The 19909-nt window shown below is 35.3% G+C and overlaps 1 protein-coding gene across 4 annotated transcripts; it reads left to right on the top strand.

Annotated features, from left to right (window-relative positions):
* Positions 1 to 1431: 1431 nt before the first annotated feature.
* LOC307052576 (dual specificity protein kinase CLK4-like) lies at positions 1432 to 19475 on the top strand (the record flags this gene model as incomplete). Of its 4 annotated transcripts, none has more annotated exons than XM_079703561.1 (14): positions 1481 to 1592; positions 2360 to 2426; positions 6443 to 6497; positions 6948 to 7115; positions 8169 to 8259; positions 8655 to 8721; positions 11658 to 11774; positions 11867 to 12033; positions 12240 to 12334; positions 12587 to 12716; positions 15484 to 15566; positions 18376 to 18455; positions 19176 to 19266; positions 19335 to 19475. In XM_079703561.1, 14 exons carry the CDS (start codon positions 1490 to 1492, stop codon positions 19473 to 19475), a joined length of 1455 nt encoding a protein of 484 aa, XP_079559687.1. The 4 variants fall into 4 exon arrangements, with proteins under 4 accessions (XP_079559686.1, XP_079559685.1, XP_079559687.1 ...); XM_079703558.1 differs by having other exon boundaries at positions 1490 to 1592; positions 6443 to 6529; positions 6980 to 7115; XM_079703560.1 differs by lacking the exon at positions 2360 to 2426 and having other exon boundaries at positions 1432 to 1592.
* Positions 19476 to 19909: the final 434 nt, after the last annotated feature.

The following is a 19909-nucleotide window of genomic DNA, read 5'->3' as shown; positions in this document are numbered from 1 at the left end:
AGAATGCTTGATTAAACAATTTTAAAGAGTTCCTATGTGGTTAAAGTACAATTTGGGTAATTGAAGTGTTAGAAGAATTCCACTAGAAATATAATTTTTTTTGATGGCTTTTCTGATGGTCTTTTGGCTCAGGTTAATTTGTAATGTCATTTATTTCAGTTTCCCATATTCAAATGACTATGTAAATCAGAATGCTCACTTATCAATTTCCAGTGAGAACCCTGACTAGAGTTTTAGGATTTTTGTTGGACCTAAGAATCAACAAGAGAAGTGAGTTAAAAGATCTAAATATTTGGTGGCTTCGGTCCCTGATGGCATGATACCTACATTTTCTTAGGGAATACCTCCCAGGAAATGCCTCATTTTAAAGTCTTTTAATTCATTTGAAATCTTTTAAATTTTTTACTTGAATTTGTTTGCTTGTTACTGAGTCATTTGGGCTAACTGAAGGAGGTTAACTAAGTTGGTTTTGCTCCATTTTACCTGTTTTCAGCTCCTTGCTGAGTTGTGAACCTCACCCTCTTCAACAGTTTGGACATCACTGTTAAAAGCTTAACTGCTTTGTGAAAGAATTAAGATGGGAAGAGGCAGATAGGGATGACATTGTTAGAACACAGATCCTGATCCTGAATGGAACCTGTGAGGATGTAGATGGAGTCGAGGAATTGTCACAATTATCTGATTTCAGTGTGACCATATTCATCCTTATAGGTTCATTTCTTTAGTCACCCCAGATCTACAACAAATATGTTTAATTTTAAGAATGGTTGCAGGATGATCTGAAAATAAACAGTCATCTCCTATATTCTATCCCTAAGTGTTTCTCTGACTTCAGTTATTTGTATCACAGTATTTCAACAAAGCTGCATGACACTTGTGATATTTGTTTTAAATTAGTTCACATTTAAAGTTAACATCAATAACTTAATAATTTGATTATATCAATAACTTAAGAAATTACTAATAATTTACCACAGAAAGAAGGTAATGATAAAAATAAAACCAGAAAAGTTATTAATTTCTAGCTAGATATTGTTGTCTACTGAAGGCTGTAAGCCTGAATCCTGACTCTTTTTTTAAAAATGGCAGTTAGCTAGTGTTAGTTGAAGATATGCACCAAGCTGAGAATTTATCCAGAAGAATGGAAAGAAAATGTATTAAGGTCTCACAGTGTTATCATTTAGTAGTAGGTGTGTATGTCACTTAGAATCATCTGACATACCAGTGGGATAGTGCCTCCGTGCACTATCCCTACCAACCATTACCATTACCTACGAAGATTTTAGGAACCTTTACATACGAAGATTTTAGAACCTTTATGACCCCATGTGCTGGGGTTTTTCTATTTGATTAATATTAATGTGAAATATTTTATTTACTAAATACAACCGTCTGTAAATTCCACAACTCACTTTTCATTTCCATTAACAGATGAGGCATTCCAAAAGAACTCACTGCCCTGACTGGGATAACAGAGAAAGCTGGGGACATGAAAGCTACAGTGGAAGTCACAAATGGAAGAGGAGATCCCACAGTAGTACACAAGAGAACAAACATTGTAAACCACATCACCAGCTTAAAGAATCTTATTGGTAAATTACGCTTGAACTAGTACCATTTTAACACTAATAGTTGTAATGACTTGTCATTAGCTTATATAGCTTTCATCTGTCAGATTGTTTTATAAATCAGTCAACAAATACTCATTCAGAAAATATTTACTGAGTGCCTATTATATGCTAGATACTGGTGTGAATAGAACAGAGTTCCTACTCTCACATATCTGTGTCCATTTGGGAGCTGTAGGAGACAGTTGATTGAGTCCCAGCTGCCAGTAATATAGTTGTGGGAAATGAGACACACGAAAGTTAAGTAAGTGATTAAAGGACCAGTGAGTGCCTTTAACTTGTATGTAGTAGGGAGAGCTGTACATTGGGGCACTTATTTAGGGTTCCACAAATGAGAGCTAATGAAGGGTGGGGAAGCGTTCATCCAGATGAGAAAAATAGCATGTGGTGTGTGAGAATGCTAAAGTGTGTTGGGGATTAGTTGCTTATACTGTATTCTACAGGTTATATTTGTAGATAAGGCCAGTGGATACGTTTGGGATTTTTTGAAGCTTGGCTGTTGTAAGAAGGGCCTCAATAAAAATTTCCAATGGCATGTGTCCTGTTCTGTTGTATTCTTACCAGTGTAAAATTTGGAGGTACTATGTTTATATAGAATTGAAGGAATTTTTCAAGTTCCTAAATGATTAAACAAAGCCTAGGTGAATAGAGTTTCTTTCATTCTGTCCTCCGTTAATTTCCCTTTCTCATTTGTTTTTGTTGGTTCTATGTTTTCTCCTTGTTTTGTGCAGATGTTCCACTGGGACTGTTTGCCAGATTGCTTTCTAAATTAGCCAACTGGGGTTACTTTAAAAAACAGTATGTCATTTTTTTTCCTTCTCCATGCCAAAACAGACTTGTTCTGTAGAACAGTGAGCTTGTTAATCAGTGCGGACTAATCATTCTTCACACACTACCATATGGAGGGAAGAGGGAGAATCTATGCCAGGATTTCAATGACCTGAGCTAATTAATGTATTATACAAGAATATCTGTACCCTATATTAAGATAACTACAAAATACTCTGTAAGGCTTAATATATAGTACTAACCATTCATGGATTTATTATGCATTGTATGTGTTGAAAGGAAGTGATATGAATGATGAACAGTTATTCATATTCATAATTAACCACATAAAGATGATACTGAGTCAGTGCAATAACCACTAGGCCAATAGTTTCTTCTTTGATTTTGGCACCAGAGATGTCTGGTGGTAATTGCTCTCTGTAATCTGGAGTAATCTAATAGTCTTTTTCAAGATTCAAACTTTATAAGAGTGTTTTTTGTAAAATTATTGGAAAAAAATGAAAAATACAGAAGCATATAAAGAAGGTACTCTTGGTAGGATGCTAGTCCCCCATTTGGATGTAAAGATATTTCTTATTATTTCTTCTGAAAAATATCTTTGTATACAAATCTTTGCCTCTGAATATTTCCTGAAAATAGGTTCTAAGAAGGGACAGTTTCAAGTGAAAGGGTGTGAACTCTTATAAGGCTCTTGCTACATATTCACATATTTTTCCACATATTTTTCTAGAAAGTTTGTACCAAGTTACACTCCCTACGACATGCTGTCACCAGTCTTGCCTATTTTGAAATGTCAAGAATAGTGTTTTCTTTTCATTTGAATGTTTAAATTTCTGCTGAATTTGTCCTCTGTCATGTGCTTATTGAACACTTGAATATTTTTTAATTGAAGTCTAGTTGATTGTGAACATTATTTTTGTATTCTTAGCCTATTTTTTTGTATTAAAGTATATTTTTCTTATGATTTATCAGTGCTCTTATTGTATATCAATTATCTTACCTTTTTTCCTATATATTTCAGAGTGTCTCTTCTTTCTGATTTGTAAGTAGCCTGTGAATTGCTCCCTTCCTACAGGCTTAATCAATTAATTCTACACAGGAAGACTGATGTGGCTGTGAACACTGTGTACACATTTTATATCCTTAAATGTCTTGTTGTAACAAGACATTTAGAGTATCAAGCCTTAAACCAGTGATTCTCAAACTTTAGTGTGAATAGAATCACTTTGGAGGTATGTTTAAAATGCATATTACCAGATTATTCAGTGAGTCTGACCTGGGGTCCAGGGATCTTCATTTTTAAAAATTCAGTATTTCGATATTGTTAATAAACAGACCACCCTTTGAGAAACACTGTTTCAAGCCCTTTAGCCCGGCATGCAAGATTTTGGATGATCTGTTCCCAGCTTATTTATTTGCCTATGTTCCCCTATGTGAAAATTGCTCTTGCTGAAATTGTCTACTTACTATTTCCTAAGTAACATGTAGACAAACTCATCTCTAAACCATTCTGGCTAAAAGTACTCTATAAATGTAAGATGGTAATATGCCATTTTTCTTTCCTGGCATTTCTTCTACTTCCTACTTTGTCCAAATCCTGATGTCCCTATAAGATGCAACTCTTCCCTTCTATTTCATGAAATCTTCCCTGACCATTTTAAGCATTTTGTGTTTTCTCTCCTAAGCACTCATATCCAGGCTTTTGCCATTTCCTGCATTGTTGAGTTTTGTTTTATTTTTGTGTGAGTAATCTCAAATTGAACAGTTATTTGTTGGCAGGGATTTTGCCTTATGTATTTTTTATCTTCCACAGGACCTGTGTGGAAATAAAAACGAAAGCCCATAGCCTCATTAGTCTTGGCTTTTTTAAAGAACTACAGTGAAATATTCACTGGACATTCAGTGAATATTTTTAGAAATTCAATCAGTCTGTTCATCCTGTTCACTCTGTCCATATAGCCTTTATAATTCTGTAGACTTTGTTTATATAATCTCTAAGCCTTGGTTGTTGTAGGTTGAAGAGGTCCTCATCTTTTTAGTTTATCCTCATAGTATTACTTCACTCCATGTTTGTTATTCTATAGATTATTTATGGATTATCAGCAGCTCTAATTTCATGCACTAGTCCAGCTAAGGATTATTAGTGTTAGAGTTTTCCGATACATTTTAGACTTTTATGGGAAGGATGCCTTACAGAATTAAACAGATGCCCTTTAGAGTATGGTAATTTCTAGTTTGACGTATTGTACATCTCTCCCTTAACGGTTCCAAGCAACTGATCAGATCCCTGACTTAGACCCAGATTTAGACCCTAATATCCTGAGTTGTTTCTCCAATGGCTAGAACTTAAGGCTGACACTGGGGAAAGGGTGTTTCTGCATCTCCCCAGCCTGGATTTGATGCCAGCCCTGTTGAGTAGCAGTTTTAGAGATGCTTCTCCTTTATTTTTGCATAAACCAGCCTCCTGCGAAAAAGAATGACAACATATTCTGGGAAAAAGAACGAGGTTAGTGAGGGCAGTCTAGTTAACATCTGTCACTCCATTGCTTGTCAGGATTATTTTAGCTGGTGTGTCTGACTGGGCAGGTGTCCCCTCTCTCCCTCAGTGCTCCACGTGCATCCCTCTTGAAGCTTCACACTGTTGAAAAGGATACTCATTCCAGGTAGAGAGGGGGACGGGAAACTGGGCCAATTGACTCTGTCTTTTTCTTTCCATCAAATCAAGGCTGCTTAACTGGAATCCATTGACTTCCTGAGGTCCATGATCTCTGAAATTCCTTGCCAAGTTTTGTTTACGCATTTGTTCGTTTCTTAGGGGAGAGGGTCCATACCTCTCAATTAGATTTTCAAAGGGATCTGTAGATTCAGCAGTTAAGCACTATGGGGCTTACCTGGTGGCACAGTGGTTGATAGTCCGCCTGCTGATGCAGGGGACGTGGATTTGTGCCCCGGTCCAGGAGGATCCCACATGCTGCGGAGTGGCTAGGCCCATGAGCATGGCTGCTGGGCCTGCGCATCCGGAGCCTGTGCTCCACAACGGGAGAGGCCACAAAAGTGAGAGGCCTGCGTATCGCAAAAAAAAATAAAAATAATTAAAAAAAAAGAAGTTAAGCACTATGGCACCAGATGATGTTGTTTTCCCTGAATTCTTGTTTATTTCACAAGCAGGAGTGACAGGAAATTCAAAATGCAAAGGGAAGTAGCGGGTTGGGAAATCCTAAGCAAGCAATTACAAGAACCTTTTCTCATTTGAGGGGGATATATTTTAGATATTTTTGGCACATGAAGCAGTCTTCAAAAGCTGTGCTTTCTATTTCTCAGAAAGATACAGGAAGCTCGAAATAGAGGAGAGGAGATGGAATAGGTGGTGTGTGTAATAATACTGGCACATACAATAGGATTTAGAATGTGCTCTACAACCATGGCAAATCGTTTTCCTTCTAGGGATCTCAGTGTAGTCATCTGTAAAATGAAAGGCCTGAAATATATTTAAGATTCCTTTTAGCTCTAATACACCTTTCGTGAAAGAACTCTGTGTGCCAGAGATACCTAACTTACATTAAGAAGGAAAGGAATCCTGTTTTGCCTGCCTCATGTTGTGTGTGGCTCTGCAAAAAGGAAGAGAGCTTAGTTACAGATGCATATATCATAAGATGGATGAATTTCAGAAGAGCAGTTTTGTGAATTTTTGGTCTTAACTTTCACCAGAAGGTAAAGGGACACTTAATCAAGTAAACCCTGAATATGTTGAATGATTTGACCCAAGGTTTGTTCCTTCATAGCAGTATATATTAATAGAGATATATGTACCCATTTGCTTGTTGGTTAAAGTAAAATTATTTAAGTTTTGTAAGTTAAATATAAATTCTAATTCATCAATTTGTATTTTTTTCTTTTATTGAGTTAGCTGTTTAAACCAGGAATTCTTGAGAGAATGTTTTATTTTAACCACGTTAAAATGTGGTTAAACGTTAAAACGTTCTAGAATGAAGAGAGTAATTTTAAATCCTTTAATGTGTTTGCAGTCATTATTTAGGAGCAAGGTTCTTTAATGAGAGATATTATTGGGACCGGAGATACATTGCTGAATACAGAAATGACTACTGCAAAAGATATGTTCCTAACATTGATGAATACAGAAATGACTACTGCAAAAGATATGTTCCTAACATTGATGAATACAGAAATGACTACTGCAAAAGATATGTTCCTAACATGGATGAATACAGAAATGACTACTGCAAAAGATATGTTCCTAACATTGCTGAATACAGAAATGACTACTGCAAAAGATATGTTCCTAACATTGATGAATACAGAAATGACTACTGCAAAAGATATGTTCGTAACATTGATGACTACAGAAATGACTACTGCAAAAGATATGTTCCTAACATGGATGACTACAGAAATGACTACTGCAAAAGATATGTTCCTAACATTGATGAATACACAAATGACTACTGCAAAAGATATGTTCCTAACATGGATGAATACAGAAATGACTACTGCAAAAGATATGTTCCTAACATTGATGAATACAGAAATGACTACTGCAAAAGATATGTTCCTAGACGTTATCACAGAGACATTGAAAGCAGTTATCGAATCCACTGCAGTAAATCTTCAGTCCGAAGCTGGAGAAGCAGTCCTAAAAGGAAGCGTAATAGACACTGTTCAAGTAATCAGCCACTTTCGGTATGATTGATTTTGTGTTTATTTTGGGTGGATACTTATTTGTGTGTAAAAGCTCTTACTGAGCCAATAAGTTTGAAAAAGTTTATAATACTATATGAATATAATTGTGTTTATATTACTTGAATCCTTAAAGGAAACTTCCAAATTCTTACCACTAATCTGCATTTATTAGTTAGTCCCCATTTGCCCACATTTACTCATTTTCTGCAGACCAGATCATGAGGTTCTTGATTTTAATGTTAAAAATATTTTTATCTTTTATAACATAATCATATGAAAAGATGAAGCACCCATCTTTTCTTTCATCTTAAAGATTTTTTACTTTAAAAGAAAGCCCTTTCCCAGTACTTGGAGACAAATGTAGAAAGTTGCACTGGCGGATACTTACCCTGTGTATAGCACAATCTGCAATTAGTTCCATTGGAGTTCTGAAAGTGGGTGCTGAAGGGGAAATTATTGTCCAGAAAGCCTGCCCTTTTTTTTTTACACTCATGAATCTTCACTTGTTTGCAGTAAACTATGAATTATTATTTTCCTCCCCAAGTTTTCTTCAGTAGAACTATCATTGATTACATCGAACATTGACATTAGCCTTTATTTTCCCCTTTTATTTTAATCAAGTATGTTTAAAAATATTGCTAAGTATCAATTTGAACTAATCTTGACATTTTAAAACATTTTCCTGACAAACTAGACATCTCAACTCACTGCATAGGCTATTTTATAACGAGATTAATAGATCATGACATTGCATTCTTTAAATTTCAGACTTCAATTAAGTCAGTATTTTAGAGACAATTGTGTTGTTTTTTCTATTGCCACTTTAAGTAACTTATCTGAAAATCTTGCCATGTTTTTCTTCTGTAACATAAACTGTGTCCTGTGAATTTCTGGGGACTGAATTTGAAATTGCTCCTGCCAACTGTTCGTGGCCTGGTGCTTATCTGAATGCCTGAATATCTCGCCGCTGAATGAATTGCGTATTCTGCCCTGAATTCACTCTGCTATATTGATTGGCTGGACGATCTTGGTGCTGCCCACTTGCCATTCCAGAAGAGCCACCGAAGGAAAAGATCCAGGAGTATAGAAGATGATGAAGAGGGTCACCTTATCTGTCAAAGTGGAGACGTTCTAAAAGCAAGATGTATAGAATATTTTTCAACACTTTTTAAACTTTGCAGACAGAATAATCTTTTTAAGAATAGTTTGTCAGTGGGGGGCTAAAGAACTCTTCATTGCTTTTTTGTTTTGTTTTTTGTGGGTTTGTTTGTTCTTTTGTATTTCTTCTTTTCTATAGAGTTTAAATATTTCTACTCTAAAGTTCCAAAATAATCAGTGGAATTTGAGATTAGAGCAAGAAAGATAGCTCTATCTAAATTATTTTTGTAGCAGCTGAAAATAAAATAATTTGAGTGCTGGAACCTTAATTATGCTTTAATAGAGAGCATTTGAAAAAATTCCACACTTAAGCATTCATTATTTGAATAACTGATAATTTGTACTCATGTACTTACACTTCTTTCTCCCCCCTCACTTTAGATGAAATTGTGAACACTTTGGGAGAAGGGACCTTTGGCAGAGTTGTAGAGTGCATTGATCATGGCATGTAAGTTTGTTGTTTTTCTTTTTTGAACATTCTGATATTTTTGGTGGAGAAGGATCCATAATTTAGATGAAATGGAATTTAAGTGGTAGCTATGTGTTTTCCTGGGAGGTATAAGTATTCAAAAGTTCTTGAACTGTGTATGATTTATTTACCATAAGTATGGATTTTGACCAAGAATGCTGAAAATTTTTATCAGATGGAGTTCTTTGAAACTAATGTCAGTGTTCAAGTGAAGACTTTCCCAGAACTTAGGTCCTTAGCTTTCTATAAGAGATTTGGAGTGCTTTACCCTACTTTTGAATTGCAGAGACAATAAATTAGCATGTCTAATTTTCTTGGTTCAAAAACTTTTATTTCCAAAGGATAATATTTGCACGTTAGGATTAGCTTCTCAAACTATAAATAAATTATATTACTTGAAGCCTACAGAATAAAGTCCAGATTCTTTAATGAGTTATACTAAACTTTTTGTTATTTGACCCTCTCTGCTTCATTTTCATGTTTTCCTCTAGGATCTCTATTCTGTGGTTGCAAGTTTTTTTGTAAGTGAACGTCTTAAAACAGTTTAGTGGAAACTGCACATTTCTAAATTGACATCTAAACTTTTCATCATAAAATAGTTGAGGATGTAATTTCCAGCTTATTGTAAATGCTGATTCTTTTAAAAAAAACATATTTCTCTTTCTAAATATGTTTGGGGGAATCTAAATACAACAGCTTGATACCTCCTGTCATCCATGAACAAACTTTTCTTGAATACTTAGAAATGCTTTATCTTGAACGTAACTTTTACTTCACTCTTCATAAAGAATATCATTGTAAATGTCTTTTATTATCACCCTTTCCTCTCTATGACAAAAATGTGAACATACAGTAAAATGTTAAGATATTTTGAAATACTTTGACTTAGGAAAGTTGCTAAGAATTCCCATCTATTCTTCACCCAGATTCCACAAATGTTAACATTTTACAGTGTTTAATCATTCTCTATTTTTACATGTTATATATATTTTCAAGTTTTGCCAGCTTATCTACAACCTGATTCACATTTCACTAGTTGTCCCATTTAGGTCTTTTAAAAATTTCTTGATGTTCCAAGACTTGAGTATTTGAGATATTCCAATGAACAGTATTCAATTGATCAAGTACAAATCTGTTACAAATTTTGATACTTATTAGATCTAAAACATACAATGTAATTGAAAATATATGTTTTATTGAGATGGTTGGGGCCTTTAAAAAATGAGTTCATGTGTCCATAGATAAATCTTTCTGTTTTAGCATTAAGTTTCCATTTTTCTTTTTTTTTTAATTGACAAGTAATATGAAAGCTTGTAAGTTTAAGGTGTATAACGTTGGTTTGAGACATTTATATACTGCAATATGATTCCTATAGTAGCATTAGCTAACACCATTATCCATTTTTCATTTTTATACCTATTAGCACTGTTCATTTTTATAGCTTATTAGCAGTTAGAAAACTTGTCCATATGATGAAATAGATGAGACTAGTAGAAGTTTTGTCACAGCAGTTTTATAGTAATTCTTTTAAGTCTTGAGATATATGCTATACATCATAGGGAGATAAATCATTAAAAATTTATTTTGATGATTATATATCAGCCCACAACTTCATTGGGACCTTGTCAAAAGAAATGAGTTCAGAATAGGTTTGCTATCCAGCTACTAGAAAAATTTTTGCCTCAAAGATTTTTTTATAAGCAGCCTAGGGCACAATACTTGCCATATTAATTTCACGTGCATGGGGTTCTCTTTTGTAATGTGGGAAGGCCATAGTGAAAAATGCAGGGTTGACTGCTGGCTTGTATTCAAGAAGATCAGGTTTAGAAAAGAGGACAGAAGGAAGCTGAAGTTTTGGAAATCCTCTTCCTCAGAATCATTTACGGCTTTTTTTTTTGGCCGTGCCACGTGGCTTGCGGGATCTCAGCTCCCCGCCCAGGGATTGAACCTGGGCCCACGGCAGTGAAAGCTCATGTCGTAAACCACTGGACCACCAGGGAATTCCCTCTGTACTTTTTAGGAAGTACTACAGATGCCCCGGTCTAAAACACGCTGCCCTACATTGTTGCTATTTATACCTATTCGCATCAGTGAATGCACTAAACATTTTTTTTGGCTTGATGACTTATTGATGGTGTCTCCTTTGCCAGAATTATCTAACAAACTGATAGTTGTCTTTCTTCTCTGAAGAAGTCTGAACTCCCCTAACTCTGATGGTTAGGTTCTTTCTTCTCTCTATTCCTTATACCAGGCACTTCTAACCTTATGATAAGTTGTTCAAGTGTCTGTCTTTTCCATTAGACTGTGAGGTACATGGGACAAACTCTTTTTAACAGTGATTCCAATGCAACATCTGGCACAGTCGGTCTAGCCTGGTGAATGAGTGAATGTTTTCAGCAGTAGTATGTTCAAGGTTTATATTTTTATCCTTTTTTAAAAAAAACTACTTATAAAATCTAGGTAAATTTAAACTTTTGGAAACAAACATTAACGTTCATAAGTATTAAGAGAAATCATCACTCTGTATAATGTATATTTTGTCAAAATGTTTTGAAAAAATGTTTATAGATCTGCTATAATATACCCTGAAAGATTATTTTAGGAAAATAGCGTAGAGTGATTGGTACTTAACAAGATGATGCTTTAGAGCAGGGGTCCCCAACCCCTGGGCCGTGGACTGGTAGGAACTGGGCCTAACAGCAGGAGGTGAGCAGTGGGAGAGCGAGTGAAACTTCATCTGCTGCTCCCCATAGCTTGCATTACCACCTGAACCATCACACCCTCCCCCCAACCATGGAAAAATTGTCTTCCATGAAAACGGTCCCTGGTGCCAAAAAGGTTGGGGACAGCTGCTTTAGAGGTTACATGTCTTCAACGCCCTTCTGTACATTTACCATTTTCATTTTGTTTTTAAGGGGTGGTGTACATGTAGCAGTGAAAATCATAAAAAATATGGGACGATATCATGAAGCAGCTCATTCAGAAATCGAAGTATTAGAGCATTTAAATAGTACTGATCCCAATAATGTCTTGTAAGTAATAAACTTGGAACTGTGATCCCTTATGTTACATGAAATAATCAGAATTCTGTGAACTGAATTATTTTTATTCTGATCTGTTTTAGCCGATGTGTCCAGATGCTAGAATGGTTTGATCATCATGGTCATATTTGTATTGTGTTCGAACTCCTGGGACTTAGTACCTATGATTTCATTAAAGAAAATAGCTTTCTGCCATTTCAAATTGACCATATCAGGCAAATGGCATATCAGATCTGTCAGTCAATAAATTGTAAGTGTACTTGTTAAATTTTTAAATACCAGTAAATTAAAGGTTTTATTGGACAAGCAACATATCAAACCATTGTCACTAAAAATGCACGTTGCAAGTAAAGATGAAACCACTTTTGATCCCTACCTCTACTACTAATTCTCCTTTCCCCCGGTACAGATTAAATTTGTAAGTGAAACTAATAATGTCTTTCGGTTCTTTTGTAGTTTTGCATCATAATAAATTAACCCATACAGATCTGAAGCCTGAAAATATTTTATTTGTGGAGTCTGACTATGTAGTCAAGTATAATTCAAAAATTGTAAGTTACACTTGTTTGAATTTTGGTAGTTGTCTTTAAAATTAATTTAGCTTGGTGATCCTTGGATGAGGAATTTTACCTTTGAGGCTTATTATATATCCTGACGTTTAACCCAAAAAGGGTAATCCTTTGCCTTTCTCATGGGGTTATTTTGAAAATCAAAAAGAGAATTCATGTGCAAGCCTTTTGGATAGTGCTATAAAATATTTCATATCTTTATTGATCTTTGTGTTTACTTAACTGTATCTCTAGAAATGTGATGAACGCACACTGAAAAACACAGATATCAAAATTGTTGACTTAGGAAGTGCAACATACGATGATGAACATCATAGCACTTTGGTATCTACACGGCATTACAGAGCTCCAGAGGTCATTTTGGGTTAGTAGATACCAGACTTCCTGATATTTTAATTGAAAAAGAGATTTTTTGTTCTCTATAGCTTTTATTGGGGGGCAGGTAGTTGGGGGATAGCTGTAATTTTCTTAGCAGTGTACAGAAAATGTTTTCTGTTTTCATAAAAGCTGTCTGGACATTGCTATAAATATTTTTCCTGAGTGGGAAAAATGTGATATCATCTGTGAAGATATTCCAGGTGGTGGTTATTTTTGAGCAAGTCAGTCTTACAAGATCATAAGAGAACAAGCTGTATTGGCTAAGTACATGACAGCAGTGTGATTTTGAAGCGATGTGGGCACCTCTTTTCGTCTCATCACAAAGCATGGTGCTGGTGAAAATGCTAAAGATTTGGCTGGCAGACGTCTAGATGTAGGGTGGATGGAGGTTAAGAGGAGAAGAAAGAGGGGCTAGTCTAAGAGGAGAGCTTCTTTGATCATCTTTGACATGGGAAATTAGTTAAGGTGCAGGGTTTTTCAATATTAATAAAAGGGAACTCAGTGAGGGAGAGCGCATCTTATGCCTCAAAATTTAAAAGTTCGAGACCGAGTCATGTTGATAGAGCAAGGAAGTCAGAGATGGATTTGGGGGCTTGGAGACAGTGGGAAAAATTCAGATCAGGTGATATTGGGAGATAGTTAAATGGTATAAGCATATTACTTTGCCAAAAGTAAGTTTCAACCGAGGTTGGATAGTAAAACATCTTTGTGGAATCAGTCTTTTCCACTTTTTACCTTTTATCTAAGAGGACTTGGTAGTTGATAATATGAGTGTGAAAGCAAACTAATGATGTTTACGTAGAGTAAAGGATTAGTAAAAGGGACAGGAAATTAAGAATAGTATGTAGTGCTGGCTAGTAGAACTTTCCATGATGATAGAAATGTTGTATATCTGCACTATCCAACATGGTAGCCATTAGTAGCCACACGTAGACTACTGTGTACTTTCAGTATAGCCAGTGTGACTGAGGAACTGAATTTTAAATTAATTAAACTTTTAGATTTAAATAACCACATGTGGCTAGTGGCTACCACATAGGATAGCACAGGTTTGGAGCTCATCTTTGAGATTGATGTTACTAGGATTTCTGCTTAGTATGGTCTGAAAGAAGCTGCTGTGTTGCAGTAGTTTAGAAAGTGTATTCATGGTTGAGGACTGAAGGCTGCAATGAAGGTAAAAGAAAAGAGTGTGGGAAGAGATTGTGGACAGAGAGGTATTTTCAGAGCTTAAAAAGAGATAACTTGCTGTGTTTTATCAATTTTAAGAAGAAGATTTTTATCCTCATTTTAACATGTGAGGAAACATAAGACAAAACGGCATTTTTTCTTGGTTATTGGTTCATAAAACAGTGGTGTATCTTACAGTTAGTTAATGGCCTCCTCCTACATTGCGTAAGATACAGTGATTCTTAGTAATAATACAGTCCCATATGTGGCCAGGCTGGGGATAGTTGATATAAATCTGAAATTGGGGTTATTGGTCTTGAGGAAAAGAAATGAACAGATGGGAAGATTAGAAGGGTTCTTTGTGTGTTTATGAAGTGTTACTCCTGAGGATTAAGGCAGAATTAGGTTGAAGAGGAAGATGTTGTCAGGTGCCACCACTGAGGAGGGCAGTTGGTCTCATGTGTTGGGTGTTGGTAGTAAACAGAAGTTGGTAAAAGTGAATGATGTGAAATTCCAAAGAGTGTGAGAGCTGAGCCATAAGAGAATGAAGTAGTTTACAGTCACTTGGGAGAAAGCTGGACTGGGAGACAGGAGTGGCTGGAAAAGAAAACTTTCATCTTAGATCCAAGCTCTATCATTTGCAGATTTTGTTTGTGTTACTGTAAGTAGAAACCATGCTCCATTCTCCTTTTGTTCAAGTGATAAGTACGATGAGGGTTAACAAAAATGGCTAAATCATCGTCAAGTTCCTTGAATATATTGTTTCTTCCTTTGTCTTTAAATTCAGTAATGTTACTGAAAGTAATTGAAATGTCTTTTAAAGTAGGTTTTATTTGGACATTATTTTTTTATTAAAAACTTAATCTTTAAAAGTTTAAAACATCTGTAGGTTTTAGGTTTTAGGTTTACTCTTTTCCTTTCTAACTAGATATAGACTTAAGGCTAGGTGTTTTTTTCTTTTCTGAATAATGTTACTATTGAGAATTCTGAAGGAGAAAATATATGATCATGTATAGACAACCTGAAAGTACATATATAGATACCTCTCTATGTGAACTTTAAATATCTGTATAATTCTGCTTATCGGTGACACTGCTTATAATATCCATTATAATTCTTACATAATTTATGTGACACTACTATTTCTTTTAATGGAAGAAATAAACTCAGATATCAAGCTCATGGTAATTGATAAGGGGTTAGTAATTACACTCTGAGGATAATTATTGACCTATGTTTGCACTAATAAAATGTAAAATTTCATAGAACAACCGTTAAGTGGGTATAACAGTGCTCCTCATTGCACAAGCAATTCAGAGACTATGGAATATTTGCTAACCCCTCTTACTTTCCATAAAATGCCTCCTCCCCCAGGTTAAAATACTGTAATTTGACACAAGGATATGGAGGACTCTGAAAGCATACTGAATAATGTTTGGTATAAAACTAAAAATGTAAACCCTGAATTTACTATCATATTCTCCTAAATGGGCTATATAAAGAGAGCACCCACATAGGAAAAGATATTGTGTATTGGCAGTTAAAAATTGTTGCATAATAAAATGTTTGGTTTTGTTTTTAAATAGCTTTAGGTTGGTCTCAGCCATGTGATGTTTGGAGCATAGGTTGCATTCTTATTGAATATTACCTTGGTTTCACAGTCTTTCAGGTATGTATTTAGTAAATGTTACTTACTGATTCATAATGAGCTTTAATGTTAAAGGCATGTTAAAGTTTTGGTTTCCATATTGGAAAGTTGCCATAGTGTCATTATTCTTAAGATGTAAATTTCCATGTGCAAAATAGTCATCCTTCTCTAAAACCATAGTTGAATGAAATACTCTCAGTGAATGGTCATAATTCATTCTGCATGTGGAGCTTTTAAACACATGGTTCATATTGACTTCATATGATCCATTTTATTGTGATGCTTCTTCATAAATTTACATTAGTCTTACTATGGTCAGTTTTAATTCAGCTCTGGTTATGTTGCACTTTTATTAAAAGAATTCAGAAACAGTAAGTTGTATTAAGCATGTATGACACCCTAGGCACATTTCTAAGCACTGTGTGTATAAACATGAAAAGACAGCATCTCTCTCCTCAAGGAAGACATACACAGGATAGACATGGGAAAACGTACAGTACAATGTGATACTTGCTATAATGGAACAATGTAGAAGGGAACCCAGAAAAGGTGAACAGTTAAGTTTCCTTAGAGAAGGCATCACCGAGGAGTAGGGAGTTTAATCCAAGCTATAAGGAAGAGTAAGAGTTTGTCAGAAAACTAGAGTGTGTGATGGCCATATCAAGAAGAAATGGTATTCATAAATGCAAGAGGCATAAAGGAAGCTACTCTAGTTGAGGAAGGATGAATAGTGCTGCCGGAGTGTCTTGGATAAATAGGAAAATGGTGTCAGTAGGCAAGTACTGATTCATAGTGGACTTGTTTGCCATAGAAAGGTATTTGTTTTATCCTAGGAGTCAGTGGTTTCCAAATGTAGACCGGTCTAAAATGAAAATGATTTTGTAGGGTTGCCGTTCTGGCTTTCATTTAGAAATTATCTCTCCTGTTTTTTTTGGTATTAAAATGTTTTTCTATGAAATGATAATAGTTATTGGCTTACTTGGCAGAACAAAAAGGAGAAAATGTTATTTAGGTCTCTACTTGTTTTCCTCATAATTTTGCTTATGTCGGAAAACTAATAGTCTTGAAAGCTTCAAGTGGTGTAACCATTGGAGAACTTTAAGAGGGTTGTGATTTGATCAAGGTGTGTTGTTGGATGGGGTGAGGGTGGTTAGGAAGTTCCTGGCTAATACTGTGAAGGTTGCTTTGTGGTTATGGCAATGCAGGATGAGGAGGGAGGAAGCTGTGATGAATTATAAGTCACTTAGGTGGCTGTTGCAGAATATATGTGTTCACTGCTATGGGGCACCTCACCAAACTTCTGTCTACTCCGTAGAGATCTGTTAAAAGTACTCTGAGTTTGTAGACAAGTTTGATATCTAGAACATAGCTGTCGGACATTTCTAGGGGGTGGTGTCTGGTTTTGTGGTAGTAAGCTATAGGGTCAAGGAAAAAGTTGAGCACAGTGCATGCTTTCTTCATTCTGACACATATAAAATCCTTCAGATGGTTTTCTGATTGTAAATCATTCTGAGATCTTAAGCGTCGATTATTAACTTTGGTTTGAGATGTGGTTTATATTTTAATTCCACCCTCCAAAATAGTCTTCAACTAAGGAACTTTTTGAAGATAATGGAGCTTGTATTATTTATTCCTGTCATGACTTAAGAACATTTTGAAAGCAGTGTGCTAGGCACAGTAGTTAATGGATTTAAAAAGCATTGCACATAGACTCTGCTCTTCAGAGCAAGGATTGGCAAACTATATCCTATCTGATGCCTGCTTTAAAAAATGCAAAAGAATATGTGGTGGAGACCATCTGTGACCATCCAAGCCTAAAATATTTACTATCTGGTCCTTTACAGAAGAAGTTTGCCAGCCTCTGCTCAGGAGTGTACCATTTAGTTTAACAATTTATTCTACTTTAGCCAAAGCTCTGTTACTGTGTAATTTAAGAATATGAGTTTTGACTTGGGTTCACAGCTCAGGTTTCCTCATTGATGAGCTGTATGAGCTTGAGCTAGTATCTTAACCTCTTTGAAAGTTATGTTCCCACATTGCTAGCTCAAGGTTGTTGTAAGAATTATTGGGACTATATTTTTATTGTCTAGGATTAGTGTTACAAAGTTGCTATCCATTGGGTAATGGAGGTTAGTTAAGCAACCGATAAAATGAGTAGCCAGGTTTTTGGTAATCTTCCCAGTCATCCCTCAGTTAAACAGTGCAAGTAATACAAATAAGGAAAAACTGTTCTGTTTTACATTAAACAACTTATTCGAACATTGTAAACCAACTGTACTTCAGTAAAATATACTTAAAAAGTTGTTCCTCAATCAGCTATACAGCCCTTACCAATTCATTTCAGAAATCAGACAATCAGTGTAGCTCATTCAGTTTTATTCCATCTTTGAAGTAGAGTGTAATATAAATTGTATAGCTGTCTAATCTAGTCCTTTTATGGAAACACTATATCCTTTTTTTTTCTTAACATTTATTTATTTACTTTTTTTTTGGGTTGCATTGGGTCTTCATTCCAGCACGTGGGCTTCTCTCTCATTGCGGTACATGGGTTTTCTCTCTCCACTTGTGGTGTGCGGGTTCCAGAGTGTGTGGGCTCTGTAGTTTGTGGCTCGCGGGCTCTCTTGTTGTGATGGGCAGGCTTAGTTGCCCCGCAGCGTGTGGGATCTTAGTTTCCTGACCAGGGAGTGAACCCACGTCCCCCGCATTGGAAGGTGTATTCTCTACCACTGGACCACCAGGGAAGTCCCGGAAACACTGTTCTCTTGTGTTTTCCTTTTATGTGCATGTAGGGAAATGGAAAGTGCTAAGTTTCTTTTTCCTATTTTTTTAGACTCATCATAGTAAAAAACACCTGGCAATGATGGAACGTATATTAGGACCCATACCAACACACATGATTCAGAAAACAAGGTATGCTTTTTAGATTAAAGTCCTTATTGGGTACATGCAGTGGCCTATATTCAAACTATAGAAAACCCATCTTTGTTGTTATTGCTTATTCCAAAGTCTGTAGATTTTGAATTTTTTTTCATGAAGTCAAGTTTTTGAAAAGTAATGCAATATTTACTTTGTGATCCAGTAAATAAAGTGGTGTTTTTATACTCAAGTTAACCTTTGCATAAATGTTTTCCTAGGTTGATTTAAAAATAATACATAGAGTAGTAAAAAGAGCTTGATTTTGGAGTCCTATCTAAATTTGAATTCCAGACTGTTGCAAACCACATGTACGTCTTTGGACAAGAATACTATAAGTGGTTTCAAAACATAGCTTCACCGCAGAAGTCATCCAGGGAATTGTTAAAGATTTCTAGCCCCATTCCAGATCTAGTGAAATCAGAATTTACAGGAATGGATCTAGGAACCTCTGTTTTTGAAGCTGGCATTGTTTCACATATGGTACAACTTAGGTGGGATACTAAAACTTCAGAGGGTACAAGATTAGGAAAAATACCATATAAGGTATCCGATATAATTATTGCTGAGATTTTTAGAAATTGTATGTTTATGTATATATAGAGAGATGTCTATGGTTCCATCTTTTCCCCCAATCCCCTGGTTGGGGCAGGGTAAGAATGTGGGTTTTGGGGTTTTTTTTTCTTAAAATTTAATCCATACTTCTCTTTCCTATAGGAAACACAAGTATTTTCATCATAATCAGCTAGATTGGGAGGAGCGTAGTTCTGGTGGTAGATATGTTATGAGACGCTGCAAACCATTAAAGGTAAAAAAAAAAAAACTGTTTTAACTATTTTTATTGTCTTTCTTAAACAAAGTCATTTTTCCCCTCAGGAATTTATGCTCTGTCATGATGAAGAACATGAGAAACTGTTTGACCTAGTTCAAAGAATGTTAGAATATGATCCAGTGAAAAGAATTACCTTGGATGAAGCATTGCAGCATCCTTTCTTTGACTTATTAAAAAAGAAATAAAATGGAAATCAGTGGTCTTACTATACTTCTCTAGAAGAGATTATTTAAGACTGTGTCAGTCAACTCTAAACATTCTAATATTTTTATAAACCTTAAATTATTTTGTACAGTTAAGTGTAAATGCTGTATGTTTTGTATCAATTGCATAATTATCTTGTTAAGCAAATATGGTTTGAAAATGAATGAAATATAAAAGCTAAAATTAATTTTCCTTTTTTGAGATTAATTACCATTTTTAAAGACCTTTGGAATATCCTTTGTGTCCAGTGATAAATGTGATTGATCTTGCCTTTTTGTACATGGAGGTTGACTCTTGGAAGTGATTTTTGTGTTTTGTTTTTTGTTTTTTTTTGAGTAAAAGGAAATCTTGACTACTTCATTCTTAAATGAATATTCTTTATTTACCTCAAACTTTCCTTAACTTTAAAAGATTT

The sequence above is a fragment of the Hyperoodon ampullatus genome (assembly GCF_949752795.1).
Source record: "Hyperoodon ampullatus genome assembly, chromosome: 4".
Lineage (NCBI taxonomy): Eukaryota > Metazoa > Chordata > Mammalia > Artiodactyla > Ziphiidae > Hyperoodon > Hyperoodon ampullatus.
Note: the sequence above shows the minus strand (reverse complement) of the source record. Positions and strands in the feature narration are given on the sequence as shown.